Genomic DNA, 16943 nt, shown 5'->3' on the forward strand with positions numbered 1-16943 from the left:
GCAATGGGTATAGGTGGAGAAAGGTGTTGAAATTACTCCTGGGAAAGTATCAGACATATGCACTGTATTGGCTCGCATTGTAATGGATGCGTGCTGGTGGCAGGGAAGTCAGGCGCAGGAGAACGAACTTGGTATAAACGGAGTCGTTTAATAAGTGCTCACAAACTACAAAAACCAACATATACAAAAATAACGAAAGTGGGTATAAAACCCATCGCACACCAGAACATAATTAGCACCAATACATACATTTACATCATTTAGCAGACGCTCTTATCCAGAGCGACTTACAGTAGTGAATGCATACATTTCATACAATTTCATACATTTTTTCTTTTTTTCTGTGCTGGCCCCCCGTGGGAATCGAACCCACAACCCTGGTGTTACAAACACCATGCTCTACCAACTGAGCTACAGGGAAGGCCCACATACAACGAACAATCACCGACAAGGACATGAGGGGAAACAGAGGGTTAAATACACAACATGTGATGGGATTGGAACCAGGTGTAATGGAAGACAAGACAAAACCAACGGAAAATGAAAAATGGATCAGTGATGGCTAGAAGGTCGGTGACGTCGACCGCCGAACACCACCCGAACAAGGAGAGGGACCAACTTCGGTGGAAGTCGTGACAGTACACCCCCCCCCCCCCCCCCCGACCTCGGGGACAACCCGGAGGGTGAGGCGCAGGGCGATCCGGATGGAGACGGTGGTACTCTCGCAGCAGGGAAGGATCCAACACGTCCTCCACCGGAACCCAGCATCTCTCCTCTGGACCATAACCCTCCCAGTCCACGAGGTACTGAAGGCCCCTCGCCCGACGTCTCGAATTCAGTGTGGAACGAACGGAGTACGCCGGGGCCCCCTCGATGTCCAGAGGGGGTGGAGGAACCTCCTCTCTCCACCTGCCCGTTACTCTCGGGGTGAAAACCTGAGGCAAGGCTGACCGAGACCCCCAGACATTCCATGAACGCCCTCCAGACCCTCGACATGAACTGGTGACCCCGATCAGACACTATAACCTCAGGCACCCCGTTGCCGGAAGACGGGTGTAAAAAGAGCCTCCGCAGTCTATAGGGCCGTAGGGAGACCGGGCAAAGGGAGGAAACGACAGGACTTAGAAAAACGATCCACAACGACCAGGACCCTGTGAAGGAGGAAGATCAGTCAGGAAATGCACTGACAGGTGCGACCACGGCCGTTGTGGAACGGGTAAGGGTTGTAACTTACCTCTGGGCAGGTGTCTAGGAGCCTTGCACTGGGCGCACACCGAGCAGGAGGAAACATAAACCCTCACCTCCTTAGCTAAAGTGGGCCACCAGTACTTCCCACTAAGACAGCACACCGTACGACCGATACCAGGATGACCAGAGGAGGGTGACCTATGGGACCAATAGATCAGCCGGTCGTGGACAGCAGACGGAACATACAGACGCCCAGCCGGACACTGAAGGGGAGCGGGCTCTGTACGCAACGCCTGCTCAATGTCCGCGTCCAGCTCCCACACTACCGGTGCCACCAGGCAAGAGGCCGGGAGTATGGGAGTGGGTTCCATGGGATCCATGTCATACATCCGGGACAGTGCATCTGCCTTCGTGTTCTGGGAACCTGATCTGTAGGATAGGGTGAAAACAAAATGTGTAAAAAACATGGCCCACCTTGCCTGGCGAGGATTCAGTCTCCTCGCCGCCCGGTTGTACTCCAGATTGCGGTGGCCAGTCCAGATGAGAAAAGGGTGTTTAGCCCCCTCAAGCCAATGTCTCCGCGCCTTCAAAGCCTTGACAACAGCCAACAACTACCGGTCCCCCACGTCATAGTTTCGCTCCGCCGGGCTGAGCTTCTTCGAAAAGAAGGCACAGGGGCGGCGCTTTGGTGGCGTACCCGAGCGCTGAGAGAGCACGGCTCCTATCCCAGCCTCAGACGCGTCCACCTCCACTATGAACGCCAAAGAGGGATCCGGATGAGCCAGCACAGGAGCCGAGGTAAACAGAGCCCTCAGCTGGCCAAAAGCCCTGTCCGCCTCACCTGACCACTGCAAACGCACCGGTCCCCCCTTCAGCAGTGAGGTAATGGGAGCCGCTACCTGACCAAAGCCCCGGATAAACCTCCGGTAGTTGTTGGCAAACTCTTGAAACCGCTGCACTTCCTTTACCGTGGTGGGAGTCGGCCAATTACACATGGCTGAAATGCGGTCACTCTCCATCTCCACAACTGAAGTGGAAATGCGGTACCCTAGGAAGGAGACGGACTGTTGGAAAACCAGACATTTCTCAGCCTTGACATACAGGTCATGCTCCAACAGTCGACCAAGCACCCTGTGCACCAGGGACACATGCTCGGCACGTGTAGCAGAGTATATCAGAATGTCATCGATATACACCACTACACCCTGCCCGTACAGGTCCTGGAAAATCTTGTCTACAAAGGCCTGGAAGACTGATGGAGCATTCATCAACCTGTACGGCATGACGAGGTACTCACAGTGCCCTGAGGTGGTACTAAATGCCATCTTCCGCTCGTCCCCCTCCCGGATACGCACCAGGTTGTAAGCGCTCCTGAGATCCAATTTACAGTAGCTGTACCTCACAGTGATTTGGTTGATACCTCGATAGTCAATGCACGGGCGCAGACCTCCATCCTTCTTCTTCACAAAAAAGAAACTCGAGGAGGCAGGTGAAGTGGAGGGCCGAATGTACCCCTGCTCCAGAGATTCGGAGACATATGTTTCCATAGCCTCCGTCTACGCCTGTGAGAGGGGATACACGTGACTCCTGGGAAGTGCAGCGTCTACCAGGAGATCTATCGCACAATCGCCCCGTCGATGAGGTGGTAATTGAGTCGCCTTCTTTTTGGAGAAGGCGAGAGCCAAATCGGCATATTCAGGGGGAATGCGCACGGTGGTGACCTGGTCTGGACTCTCCACCATAGTAGCACCAACGGAAACCCCTAAACACCTACCTGAGCACTCTCGCGACCACCCCGTGAGAGCCCTCTGTGGCCAAGAAACAGTGGGGTTATGACAAGTTAACCAGGGTAGGCCCAGCACCACGGGAAACGCAGGAGAGTCAATAAGGAAGAGACTAACCCGGCACTGACTGGCAGTGTGACCTCTGCGGCCACAGATGGTGCACGAGCGGGAACCCCCTCCAATCTCCCTGCGCACCGCCCCTCCCAGCTCCATGGGTATCGGAGAGGGGGTGCGGGAGGATGGAACCACCAGATCCCGCTCTGAACGTCCGCGAGTAGCCAGCAGGTTGTCCAGCCGGATGGACAGGTCCACCAGCTGGTCAAATGTGAGGGTGGTGTTTCTGCAGGCCAGCTCCCGACGGACGTCCTCGCGCAGGTACTGGTCGATCAGGGCCCTTTTGTTCCATCCCGCGCCGGCAGCCAGGGTCCTAAACTCCAGGGCGCTCCTCGTCTCCTGCCTCAAATGGTAGAGGCGCTCACCCGCCACTCTACCCTCGGGCGGATGGTCAAAGACTGCCCGGAAACGGGTGAACTCCTCAAAATGGTCCAACGCCGCATCTCCCTCTCTCCACACGGCGTTGGCCCACTCCAGGGCTCTCCCGGTGAGGCACGAGACGAGGGCGGACATCCTCTCACGGCCCGATGGACCAGGTGGACGGTGGCCAGATAGAGGTATAATTGTAATAAGAACCCCTGGCAGTTCGCAGCCCTCCTGTCGTACTCCTGGGGCAAGGAGAGACGGATCCCACTGGGTTCAGGCTGGAAAGGGGCGCTCAGGAGAGACCCCGGTTGTGCTGGTGGAGGCGCTGGAAGAACTCCAGTGTCTCTCCCAGCGGTCCATTGTCTGAACAACGCGATCCATGGCGGTGCCAAGATGCTGAAGCATAACCGCATGCTCCTGGACGGGCTCCTCCACCTCAATGGCCGGGGCACCTTCTCCTGCTGACTCCATAGTTGCAGTCGGTGATTCTGTAATGGGTGCGTGCTGGTGGCAGGGAAGTCAGGCGCAGGAGAACGAACTTGGTATAAACGGAGTCGTTTAATAAGTGCTCACAAACTCCAAAAACCAACATATACAAAAATAATGAAAGTGGGTACAAAACCCGTCGCACACCAGAACATAATTAGCACCAAGACATACAACAAACAATCACCGACAAGGACATGAGGGGAAACAGAGGGTTAAATACACAACATGTAATTGATGGGATTGGAACGAGGTGTTATGGAAGATAAGACAAAACCAATGGAAAATGAAAAATGGATCAGTGATGGCTAGAAGGTTGGTGACGTCGACCGCCGAACACCGCCCGAACAAGGAGAGGGACCGACTTCGGTGGAAGTCGTGACACACATGGCTTTCATCAGAATACATTTGCAACGGTCAACAAAGATACTCCAAACTTTTAGAATTGTTATAATTTATCCAATATCGACTGAATTACAGCACAGAAAACATTTGACTGATATTGACAAATAATTAAGAAAGATCTAGGTATTCAATTTCTTGTCAAATGTATCTTCTTAGAATGCACTCATATACCACTGAACAAAAATATAAATGCAACATGCAACAATTTCAAAGATTTTACTGAGTTACAGTTCATATAAGGAAATCAGTCAATTTAAATAAATTCATTAGGCCATCATTTATGGATTTCACATGACTCGGAATACAGATGTGCATCTGTTGGTAGGGGCGTGAATCAGAAAACAATTCAGCATCTGATGTGACCGCCATTTGCCTCATGCAGCGTGACACATTTCCTTTGCATAGTGTTGATCAGGCTGTTGATTGTAGCCTGGGAATTTGGTTCCACTCCTCTTCAATGGATGTGCAAACATGCTCAATGTGTGACAAATGAGTATGCAGGCCAGCTCCTACGAATTACTGTGTGTACATATCCTTGCGACATGGGGCAGTGCATTATCATGTTGAAACATGAGGTGTGAATGACGGATGAATGGTACGACAATGGGCCTCAGGATCTCGTTATGTTATCATTCTGTGTATCTCTGTGCATATTGCCATCGATAAAATGCAATTATGTTCGTGGTCCGTAGCTTATACCTGCCCATACCATAACCTCACCGCCTCCATGGGACACTCTGATCACATCAGCAAACTGCACAAGCTGTCTGCCATCTGCCCGGTACAGTTGAAACCGGGATTCACACTTCTCCAGCGTGCCAGTGGCCATCAAAGGTCAGCCTTTGCCCACTGAAGTTGGTTACAACGCTGAACTGCAGTCAGGTCAAGACCCTGGTGAGGACAATGAGCACACAGATGAGTTTCTCTGAGACGGTTTCTGACATTTTCTTCATAAATTCTTCAGTTGTGCAAACCCACAGTTTTATCAGCTGTCCGGGTGACTGGTCTCAGACAATCCCGTAGGTGAAGAACCCGAATGTGGAGGTCCTGGGCTGGCGTGGTTAGACGTGGTCTGTGGTTATGAGGCCGGTTGGATGTACTGCCAAATTCTTTAAAATGGCATTGGTAGAGAACATTAAATTCTCTGGCAACAGCTCTGTTGGACATTCCTGCAGTCAACATGCAAATTGCATGCTCCCTCAAAACTTGAGACATCTGTGGCATTGTGTTGTGTTTAGAGTGGCCTTTTAATGTCCCCAGCACAAGGTGCTCCTGTGTAATGATCATGCTGTTTAATCAGCTTCTTGATATGCCACACCTGTCAGGTGGATGGATTATCTTTGCCAAGGAGAAATGCTCACTAACAGGGATGTTAACAAATATGTGCAAACATTTTTAGAGAAATAAACGTTTTGTGCATATGTACAATTTCTGGGATCTTTAATTTCAGCTCATGAAACATGCAACCAATACTTAACATGTTGCGTTTGTGTTTTTGTTCAGTGTGTTACAGTATTGTAAGATTTTATTTTCTATCACCACACAGTCACAACAAACACCCTGGCAGACAGGTGGAATCTTTCTCAAGTCAACCAATATCCTTTTAATGTGTGTGGACCTTGCAGTAAAAAGCAGCAGACAGTCATTACGCAATGCATTGTGCATGTTCACTGGTGTTGTGGCGGATGAATCAGAATTATTTGGGTAACATAGATCATTAAGATGTTTTATTTGTATAATATGCTTATGTGAGATACTTGTCATTATGATGGCGTGCCCTTTGGACTCTGGTGTCTCAGTTGTACTTTTCCCTTAGCTAGGGCTCAGTCACTTGGGGCCCAGAGAGAGGAGAAGTCAGAATGAAACATTGTCTTCATATGTGAATGTGTCTTTACCTATTCTTAAACCATGTGAAGAGATGGCGTGATTAATGGAGAACCAATTATTTGTCTCCACAATGTCTGTGCGCAAGTCACTCCCCTCAGTGAACTTGTCCAGGAGTGGGATCAAGAGGGGGTTTACTTGAGATGGGAGTATCTAGAGTTGACAATTGATATATGTGTCACAGGCATCAATGAAAGGTGACCAAAATGCAGCGGGTATAGTGCTCCTCTTCTTTTATTATTAATAAAGTGAACACTTAAACGCAAACAACAAATCGACAATCAACAGTTCTGCAAGGTACACAGACTATACAGAAAGCAACCACCCACAAACCCAAAGGAAAAAAGGGCTGCCTAAGTATGGCTTCTAATCAGAGACAACGAAAGACACCTGCCTCTGATTGGAAACCATACTCGGCCACACATAGAAAACGAACATAGAAAATGAAAACTAGAACAAATCCCCTCTAAATAAACCAACCCCAAAACACACAAAAACAACACCCCCTGCCACGCCCTGACCATACTACAATGACAAATGACCCCTTTACTGGTCAGGATGTGACAATATGCCATTGGATGAGATGGTGTTTTTGTACTATGAAGTACCAGGAACGAGATTAGAACCTCGTCATTAGGGACCAAACTGAACAATAATATATAGCGAATGTTATATGACTAAGAGATACTTCTTTCTAAAGTATAAGGTCCCTTTGTGAACAGTTCCTAAGATCTGTTGTTCGTCATGTACGTTGAGAGGGGTGGATCTTGGGTATAAAAGATCTTTGTACTTTGTGTAATCACTTTTTCAATGGTTCATTAGAGATAGCGCATCATTGAAGGTCAAGTGCTTTTGCAAAAGCATCTTAATTATTAAAGATGTAGTTTTAAGTATAACTCTGACTGGTGTGTGAAGTTTGTAACTCTCCTCATTTGGTTATGCAGAAATTAGCCACCACATTGTCTTACAGGAAAAACTTACATCACTGGGGCTGAGCTCCCTGCCATCAAGGACCTCTATACCAGGCAGTGTGAGAGGGAAACCCCGACAATTGTCAAAGACTCCAGCCACCCAAGCCATTGTTCTCTCTGCTACTGCAAGGAAAGTGATACACTCTTCGAAAAAAGGGTTAGAAAGGAGTTCTTTGCGGAGAGATAGGGTTCTACCAAAAACTGTTTCGATCAGAATAACCATTTTTCATCTTTGGGAGGCAAGAAGGATTCTTTGAAAGGCAAGAATGGTTCTATAAAGAACCATATATTGCAGGGAGATTGCAGGGAGATGTTGATTTACTGTTATATCTGTTGTTTTTGCATTGATTGGTTGATTAATTTTATGCTACACAAAGATAAATAACATACTGATTTCTGAACTAATCCAAGTAATTGGATTTACTGCACCCATTACTGAGATGGTTATTCCAGTTTAGATGATTGAGATAGTCTCAGTATTCAATCTTCCCTACCCTGGCAATCATTCTGAATGCAGGTTGCGGGGGATTAACAATTCCCCTTGTTAGATATTCTAACTCAGTCTGAATTCCAAAATGAATTACACATTACTTTGCAGGCCAGCATAATGTCACTTGCAGACCTGATGTCGCCTGTAAACCAGGAGATTCCTAACACCCTGTGTTAGGGTATAACAAGACCCTGAAAGAAAGGCCTTAGTATATGTCATGTATTGTCATAAATCATTACATTTTAAATATTAATAAGGCTGGTGGAACTGTGCATAGAGGGTTCTAGGACAAACCCTCCAAAGATAAAAGGGTTCTCGGTAGAACCCTTCATACACGGTTCTAGGAAGATCCTTCTAAAGATAAAAGGGTTCTCGGTAGAGCCCTTCATAGACGGTTCTAGGGAGGACCTATGGATGATAAAATTGTTCTTGGTAGAACCCTTCATGAAGGGTTTTAGGCAGAACCATATACAGGGGGTTATTTGAAGAACCCTACATAGAGGGTTTTAGATAGAACCCCCTGCAAAGTCTTCTACCCAGCACCAAAAAGGGGTTCTGCTATAAGGACAAACTGAAGAACCCTGTATGGTTTTACTTAGCATCTTTTTTTCTAAGAGTGTACCAGTCCACCAAGTCTGGAACCAATAGGACCCTGAACAGTTTTTACCCCCATAGCTACCTCAACTTTGTACCCCTGCACATCGACTCGCTACTGGTACTCCCTGTATATAGCCATGTTATTACTGTGTGTGTCACTAGAGGCTCATTGTAATGTCTGGACTGGAATTAATGGAATGGTATTGGAATGGAATGGAACACATCAAACATATGTAAATGAAATGGAACACATCAAACATATGTAAGCCACATATGTAAGCCACGTTTGACTCCGTTCCATTTAAGCAATTACAATGACCCCGTGAAATAGGACAATTATATGCACCCACCAAATTCTTATTACACACATCTTTCTGCCTAAAACCAGGTTTCAGCTTGCACCCACCTACAGCAGGGTTTTTGAATTGCTCAGCTATGTATGACATCACCCATTTCAGCCTGCGCATGCCCTCCCACCCATAAATACTGTAGCCAAAGCCAGGACACGTCTCTTCAGCTGTGTTTTCACCTCAGGTGGACTGTGTCTGTACTGTATTTAGGGACAGGCCTACACTCTGTGGCATTGGAGTACCATATCAGCTCACACATCTGGATACAATATGGGGACTAGAAGTACCTGCCTGCTCATGACACTGGTAAGGTTTGATGTTTGAAATCAATCATCTGCTGAATAGAGGGTCAATGGATTGATGGGCAGACAGGCTTATCATGCTCAACCATTTACTTGGATACAGTTTGGGTTGGGACTTTCTGTGTTCATTCAGGCTAGGATTTGAATAGCATATTTAAATCAAATGTATCATACTGATTAAGCAACCTGAGTTTAAGCATTTCTTGTTGAAGATATAGTGCTTTAGATCTTTGGGTCTGGAAGGTGGGCAAAATCTGGAATTGTGATTTTGTTTTAGCGGTGTTTAGTAACCAATATACAGTCTTACATTCATCTACTCCTTCTCTGGTTCAGGCTGTTGAAGAGCTCCAGACTGCTTTTCAGTCACCACAGGCCTCCGATTATGGTCTCAAACTGGTCTTGAATGTACAAAAAAACTAAATTCATGACCTTTACCACATCTGGTGGCTCATCCATTGAAAAAGTGTAATTCTACAAATACCTACTGTCACATCCTGACCATAGTAAGATGTTATTTTCTATGGTAGAGTAGGTCAGGGCGTGACAGGGGATGTTTTCTATGTTTTCTATTTCTATGTTCAGGTTCTAGTTTTGTATTTCTATGTTGGGGTTGTTTGGGATGATCTCCAATTAGAGGCAGCTGGTTCTCATTGTCTCCAATTGGAGATCATACTTAAGTAGGTTTTTTTTCCCACCTGGGTTTGTGGGAGATAGTTTTGAGTATGTGTATGTCAACTCTGCGTCACGGTTTGTTGTTTTTGTTATTCAGTTTATTTCTATGTATTGCATAGTTTCACAGTGTAAATAAAATGTGGAACAACACACACGCTGCACTTTGGTCCGCTCCTCCTTTCGACAACCGCGACACCTACAATTGAAGTCAGAAGTTTACATACACCTTAGCCAAATATATTTAACTTCTTACATGTAGGGGTTCCGCTAGCGGAGCGCCTCGCCAATATCCAATGGAAGAACGTGGCGCGAAATACAAATACCTAAAAAATGCAATAATTTCAATTTTTCAAACATATGACTATTTTACACCATTTTAAAGACAAGACTCTCGTTAATCTAACCACATTGTCCGATTTCAAAAAGGTTTTACAGCGAAAGCAAAACATTAGATTATGTTAGGAGAGTACATAGCCAAAAACAATCACACAGCCATTTTCCAAGCAAGCATATATGTCACAAAAACCCAAAACACAGCTAAATGAAGCACTAACCTTTGATGATCTTCATCAGATGACACTCCTAGGACATTATGTTATACAATACATGCATGTTTTGTTCAATCAAGTTCATATTTATATCCAAAAACAGCTTTTTACATTAGCATGTGATGTTCATAACATGCATTCTCACCCAAAACTTCCAGTGAATTTACTAAATTACTCATCATAAACGTTGACAAAATACAGAACTCCTTTATGCAATCGCTATGTCCGATTTTAAAAAAGCTTTTCGGCGAAAGCACATTTTGCAATATTCTGAGTACATAGCTCAGCCATCAGCCAGAAAGTTGTCTACGAGCAGGTTTAAGCTCTCTACTGTTAGAAAGCCGGATCAACTAAGAATACCTAAGAGTGAATTAAACTATTTTGAAAACGCAATTAATGGAATTAATACAGACGTGGAAGCTGATAGTGAGGTTTTTCTATCCACAATCCAGACTACAATAAATGGTTTCCTAAAGAAAATCAAATCCAAACTTGGCCAAAAGAGCACTCTTCCTTGGAAATTTGGAAATTGATGAAAGAACGAGATTATGCTCTAAAAACAGCCCTAAAATTCAAATTAGAGCATGACAGACGTAGGTTTACCATGTTGAGAAATAAGGTGACGAAAGAAATCAGACAGGCCAAGGCAAACTTTTTTATTAACATAATTGGTGAGGCAAAGGGAAATTCTAAATTGATCTGGGAGAATCTAAAAAAGTTAACAGGGAAAGACCATAGTAATAATGCAAAAAGACTAGAAATCATGGTGAATAACAATCTAACACAGGATGCAGTCGAAATAGCAATAGCCTTCAATTCCTACTTTATTGACTCTGTCAGGGTACTGACACAGAACCCCTCCACTGGTTTCTTGGGCTCAGTGCTAGTGAATGACGCTCAACTTGTCTTCATCATAAGGGAGGTTTCTGAGTCAAAGGTGAACAAGGTGATTAGCTCACTAAAGAACTCTAAATCCAAAGATGTGTTTGGGCGGGACTCTACCTTTCTTAAAAACTACAAAGAGTCACTCATTGGCCCCATTACTAAGGTCACCAACACATCTATTGGTCTGGGGGTGTTTCCAAGGGTATGGAAGTCAGCCATAATAACGGCCATCTTTAAATCGGGCGACCCTGCTGACGTGAGTAACTACAGACCCATTAGTATACTACCTGTAGTGTCGAAGGTTGTTGAAAAGTGTGTAGCAGAACAACTGATTTCCCACCTCAACAACAGCCCCTTCACATTACACTCCATGCAGTTTGGCTTCAGAGCGAAACACTCCACAGAAACGGCAAACTGCTTTCTTCTGGAAAATGTGAAGTCCAAGATGGACAAAGGGGGCATTGTTGGGGCTGTGTTTCTGGACCTAAGGAAGGCTTTCGATACTGTTAACCATGAGATTCTCATCACAAAATTGTCCAAGTTCAACTTTTCCCCTATGCCTTGAGATGGATGAAATCATACCTTGAAGGCAGAACTCAGTGTGTCAGAGTGAGCAATGAGCTGTCGCCCACTCTTAGCTATGATGTGGACGTGCCCCAAGGGGCAATACTGGGGCCCGTCCTGTTCAACCTGTACATTAACCTCTCTAGGGCAGGTGGCACCAAATCGTCCCACCTACGTAACAGCCAGTTGAATCCTGTGGCGCGATTTTCAAATACCTTAGAAATGCTATTACTTCAATTTCTCAAACATATGACTATTTTACAGCTATTTAAAGACAAGACTCTCGTTAATCTAACCACACTGTCCGATTTCAAAAAGGCTTTACAACGAAAGCAAAACATTAGATTATGTCAGCAGAGTACCCAGCCAGAAATAATCAGACACCCATTTTTCAAGCTAGCATATAATGTCACAAAGACCCAGAAGACAGCTAAATGCAGCACTAACCTTTGATGATCTTCATCAGATGACACACCTAGGACATTATGTTATACAATACATGCATGTTTTGTTCAATCAAGTTCATATTTATATAAAAAACCAGCTTTTTACATTAGCATGTGACGTTCAGAACTAGCATACCCCCTGCAAACTTCCGGCGAATTTACTAACAATTTACTAAATTACTCACGATAAACGTTCACAAAAAGCATAACAATTATTTTAAGAATAATAGATACAGAACTCCTCTATGCACTCGATATGTCCGATTTTAAAATAGCTTTTTGGTGAAAGCACATTTTGCAATATTGTAAGTAGATAGCCCGGCATCACAGGGCTAGCTATTTAGACACCCAGCAAGTTTAGCCTTCACCAAACTCCGATTTACTATTAGAAAAGTTTGATTACCTTACCTGTTCTTCGTCAGAATGCACTCCCAGGACTTCTACTTCAATAACAAATGTTGGTTTGGTCCCAAATAATCCATAGTTATGTTCCAACAGCGGCGTTTTGTTTGTGCGTTCAAGACACTATCCCAATGGTAAATAAGGGTCACGCGCACGGCGCATTTCGTGACAAAAGATTTCTAAATATTTCATTACCGTACTTCGAAGCATGTCAACCGCTGTTTAAAATCAATTTTTATGCCATTTTTCTCGTAAAAAAGCGATAATATTCCGACCGGGAATCTGCAATTAGGTAAACTGACGAAAGAAAATATATCACTGGGTCGACTCGGGCACGCGCCTAAGTCCTTTGTCCTCTGATCGGCCACTTGGCAAAGGCGATAATGTGTTTCAGCCAGAGGCTACCTCGATATCGTTCAGCTTTTTCCCGGGCTCTGAGAGCCTATGGGAGCCGTAGGAAGTGTCACGTTACAGCTAAGATCCTGACTCTTCAATAAACAGAGACAAGAAGAACGACACCTTGTCAGACAGGCCACTTCCTGCTTGAAATCTTCTCAGGTTTTTGCCTGCCATATGAGTTCTGTTATACTCACAGACACCATTAAAACAGTTTTAGAAACTTTAGGGTGTTTTCTATCCAAAGCCAATAATTATATGCATATTCTAGTTACTGGGCAGGAGTAGTAACCAGATTAAATCGGGTACGTTTTTTATCCGGCCGTGTAAATACTGCCCCCTAGCCCTAACAGGCTAATGATCTGCCTTCTGTCTGCACTGGGTCTGAAGTTCAAATGTATGCAGATGATACAGTGATATATGTGCATGCAAAGAGCAAACAACAAGCTGCACAAGAACTCACTACTGTAATGGTCCAGGTTACAAAGTGGCTCAGTGACTCTTGTTTGCATCTCAATGTGAAAAAAACTGTTTGCATGTTCTTCACAAAGAGGGCAACAGATGCTACTGAGCCAGATGTCTATGTGTCAGGGGAGAAGCTCCAGGTGGTATCTGATTTTAAGTACCTTGGCATCATACTTGATTCCAACCTCTCTTTTAAAACCTGTTGGGGCTAGGGGGCAGTATTGAGAATTTAGAAAAAAATATGTGCCCATTTTTAACTGCCTCCTACACCAACTCAGAAGCTAGAATATGCATATTATTGTTCAGGTTTGGATAGAAAACACTCTGAAACTTTTTTCTAATTTTCTAAAACTGTTTGAATGGTGTCTGTAAGTATAACAGAACTCATATGGCAGTCAAAACCCTGAGACAAATTCTGACAGGAAGTGGATACCTGATGTGTTGAATTACCTTTAAGCCTATGCCATTGAAACACACAGGGGCTTATTAATCGTTGAGCACTTCCTATGGCTTCCACTAGATGTCACCAGTCTTTACAAAGTGTTTTTAGTCTTATACTGTGAGATCTGACCGAACAAGAGCCTTGAAACGGTGGTGGCCGACAAGACTCTGGCGCGCGAGTTCATGTTGGGTACTCTCGTTCCAATACGTTTTAAAAGAGAATGCAATCGTCCGCCTTGAATATTATTCATGTTCTGGTTAAAAAAGGCACTAATGATTTATGCTATACAACGTTTGATATGTTTGAACGAACGTAAATATTTTTTTGTTCGAAAAAGCTCATAATTTATGTCCAAAACGCTCCGTGTTGTTAGCACATGATCTATGCCCGCCAGACTTGTCTTCATAAACGAGGGTTTATGAAGACAAGTCCGGCGGGCATAGATCATGTGCTAACAACACGGAGCTTTTTGGACATAAATTATGAGCTTTTTCGAACAAAACTACATTTGTTATGGACCTGGGATTCCTGGAAGTGACATCTGATGAAGAGAATCAAAGGTAATGGATTATTTACATAGTATTTTCGATTTTAGATCTCTCCAACATGGCGGTTAGTCTGTATCGCAAAGCGTATTTTTCTGGGCGCAGTGCTCAGATTATTGCAAAGTGTGATTTCCCAGTAAGGTTATTTTTAAATCTGGCAATCCGGTTGCGTTCAAGAGATGTAAATCTATAATACTTTGAATGACAATATAATATTTTACCAATGTTTTCGAATAGTAATTATTTAATTTGTTGTGCTGATTGACTGGCGATTATTGGAGGGAAACGATTTCCTCAACATCAACGCCATAGTAAAACGCTGTTTTTGGATATAAATATGAACTTGATAGAACAAAAAATGCATGTATTGTCTAACATAATGTCCTAGGAGTGTCATCTGATGGAGATTGTCAAAGGTTAGTGCATAATTTTAGCTGGTTTTCTGCTTTTGGTGACGCCTGTCTTTGAATTGACAAAACATTACACACAGCTATTGTCAATGTACTCTCCTAACATAATCTAACTTTATGCTTTCGCCGTAAAGCCTTTTTGAAATCGGACAACGTGGTTAGATTAAGGAGATGTTTATCTTTCAAAGGGTGTAAGATAGTTGCATGTTTGAGAAATTTGAATTATGACATTTAATTGTTTTCAAATTTGGCGCTCTTGATATTTCACCTGTTGTTGATAGGGTGTACCAGGGGTGGGACGCTTGCGTCCCACATAGCCCGTAGAGGTTAAAAAGCATGTGAAAAAGGTAATTCAAATTCAACCTAGCTAATTTCCGATTTATACGAAATTGTTTGACCACAGAGGTAGCAAGACTGTACTTCAAATCGATGATACTCCCCCACTTAACATACTGCTTGACTAGTTGGGCCCAAGCTTGCTATACAACATTAAAACCTATTCAGTCTGTCTACAAACAGGCTCTCAAAGTGCTCGATAGGAAGCCCAATAGCCATCATCACTGTTACATCCTCAGAAAGCATGAGCTCCTGAGTTGGGAAAATCTTGTGCAATACACCGACGCATGTCTTGTATTCAAGATCCTAAATGGCCTAGCTCCCCCTCCACTCAGTATTTTTGTTAAACAGAAAACCCAAACATATGGCAGCAGATCCACAAGGTCTGCCATGAGAGGTGACTGTATAGTTCCCTTAAGGAAAAGCACCTTTAGTAAATCCGCTTTCTCTGTGAGAGCGTCCCATGTCTGGAATACACTGCCATCAGACACACATAACTGCACCACATATCACACTTTCACAAAATGCATGAAGACATGGCTAAAGGTCAATCAGATTTGTGAACATAATCACTAGCTGTGTATTGCCACTTTCCATGTTGTCTGTTGTCTGTAGCTTGTGAGGTGTGGAAACACTTTGTTGTTTTTTATGGATTTTGTCTTGTTGCTTTTTGTTCTATGTTGCTCTGTCTGTATGCTACATCTTGCTTGTCCTATGTTGCTCTGTCTGTATGCTATGTCTTGCTTGTCCTATGTTACTCTGCGTGTGCTCACTGTTCAATGATTGTCTATATTGTAATTGTTTTTAATAACCTGCCCAGGGACTGCGGTTGAAAATTAGCCGGCTGGCTAAAACCGGCACTTTCACTGAAACATTGATTAATGTGCACTGTCCCTGCAAAAAAATAAATAATAATAAACTCAAACTCACGGCTAGCTATTTTGACACCCGCCAAGTTCGGGGCTCACTAAACTCAGAATTACTATTAGAAAAATTGTATTACCTTTGCTGATCTTCATCAGAATGCACTCCCAGGACTGCTACTTCCACAAGAAATGTTGTTTTTGTTCCAAATAATCCATAGTTATGTCCAAATACCTCCGTTTTGTTCATGCGTTCAGGTCACTATCCAAAGGGTAACACGCGAGCGCATTTCAAGACAAAAAAAATCAAAATGTTCCTTTACCGTACTTAGAAGCATGTCAAACGCTGTTTAAAATAAATTTTTATGGTATTTTTCTCGTAAAATAGCGATAATATTCCAACCGGACAATAGTGTATTAATTCAAAGAGGAAAAGAAAAAAACAGCGTGATCTCGTGATCTCGTGAACGCGCATATCCAATCACCAGGCAGACCACTGACAAACTGAGCTACAAAACTCTGCCCAGAGACAGGAGACGCCTCAATCCGCTTTCTGAAGGCTTTAGAGAGCCAATGGAAGCCTTAGAAAATGCTACGTAACAGCACAGATACTGTAGTTTCGATAGAGAACCAAAAGAAGAACTACACATTCTCAGACAGGCCACTTCCTGCTTGGAATTTTCTCAGGTTTTTGCCTGCCATATGAGTTCTGTTATACTCACAGACACCATTCAAACAGTTTTAGAAACTTCAGAGTGTTTTCTATCCAAATCTATAAATAATATGCATATTCTAGTTTCTGAGCGAGAGTAGTAACCTGTTTAAATTGGGTACGTTTTTCATCCGGCCGTGAAAATACTGCCCCCTATAGCGAATAGGTTAAACTCAGTTTTTCACAATTCCTGACATAGTAAAAATTCCCCATTTTAGGTCAGTTAGGATCACCACTGCATTTAAAGAATGTGAAATGTCAGAATAATAGTAGAGTGATTTATTTCAGCTTTTATTTCTTTCATCACATTCCCAGTGGGT

The 16943-nt window shown here is 43.9% G+C and overlaps 1 protein-coding gene and 1 non-coding gene across 2 annotated transcripts in view; one reads left to right on the forward strand and one right to left on the reverse strand.

Annotated features, from left to right (window-relative positions):
• Window positions 1–348: 348 nt before the first annotated feature.
• Window positions 349–424, reverse strand: trnat-ugu (transfer RNA threonine (anticodon UGU)). Its single transcript has one exon. It is a non-coding gene; the product is annotated as a tRNA-Thr (tRNA).
• Window positions 425–8800: 8376 nt separating this feature from the next.
• Window positions 8801–16943, forward strand: part of cdh26.2 (cadherin 26, tandem duplicate 2) — a 29357-nt gene continuing 21214 nt past the window's right edge. The window contains exon 1 of the mRNA XM_029719894.1: window positions 8801–8941. Coding sequence (XP_029575754.1) covers window positions 8906–8941 — 36 coding nt within the window. The 5' untranslated portion in view covers window positions 8801–8905. The remainder of the gene's footprint in view (window positions 8942–16943) is intronic.

The sequence above is a fragment of the Salmo trutta genome, chromosome 28, assembly GCF_901001165.1.
Source record: "Salmo trutta chromosome 28, fSalTru1.1, whole genome shotgun sequence".
Classification (NCBI taxonomy): Eukaryota; Metazoa; Chordata; class Actinopteri; order Salmoniformes; family Salmonidae; genus Salmo; species Salmo trutta.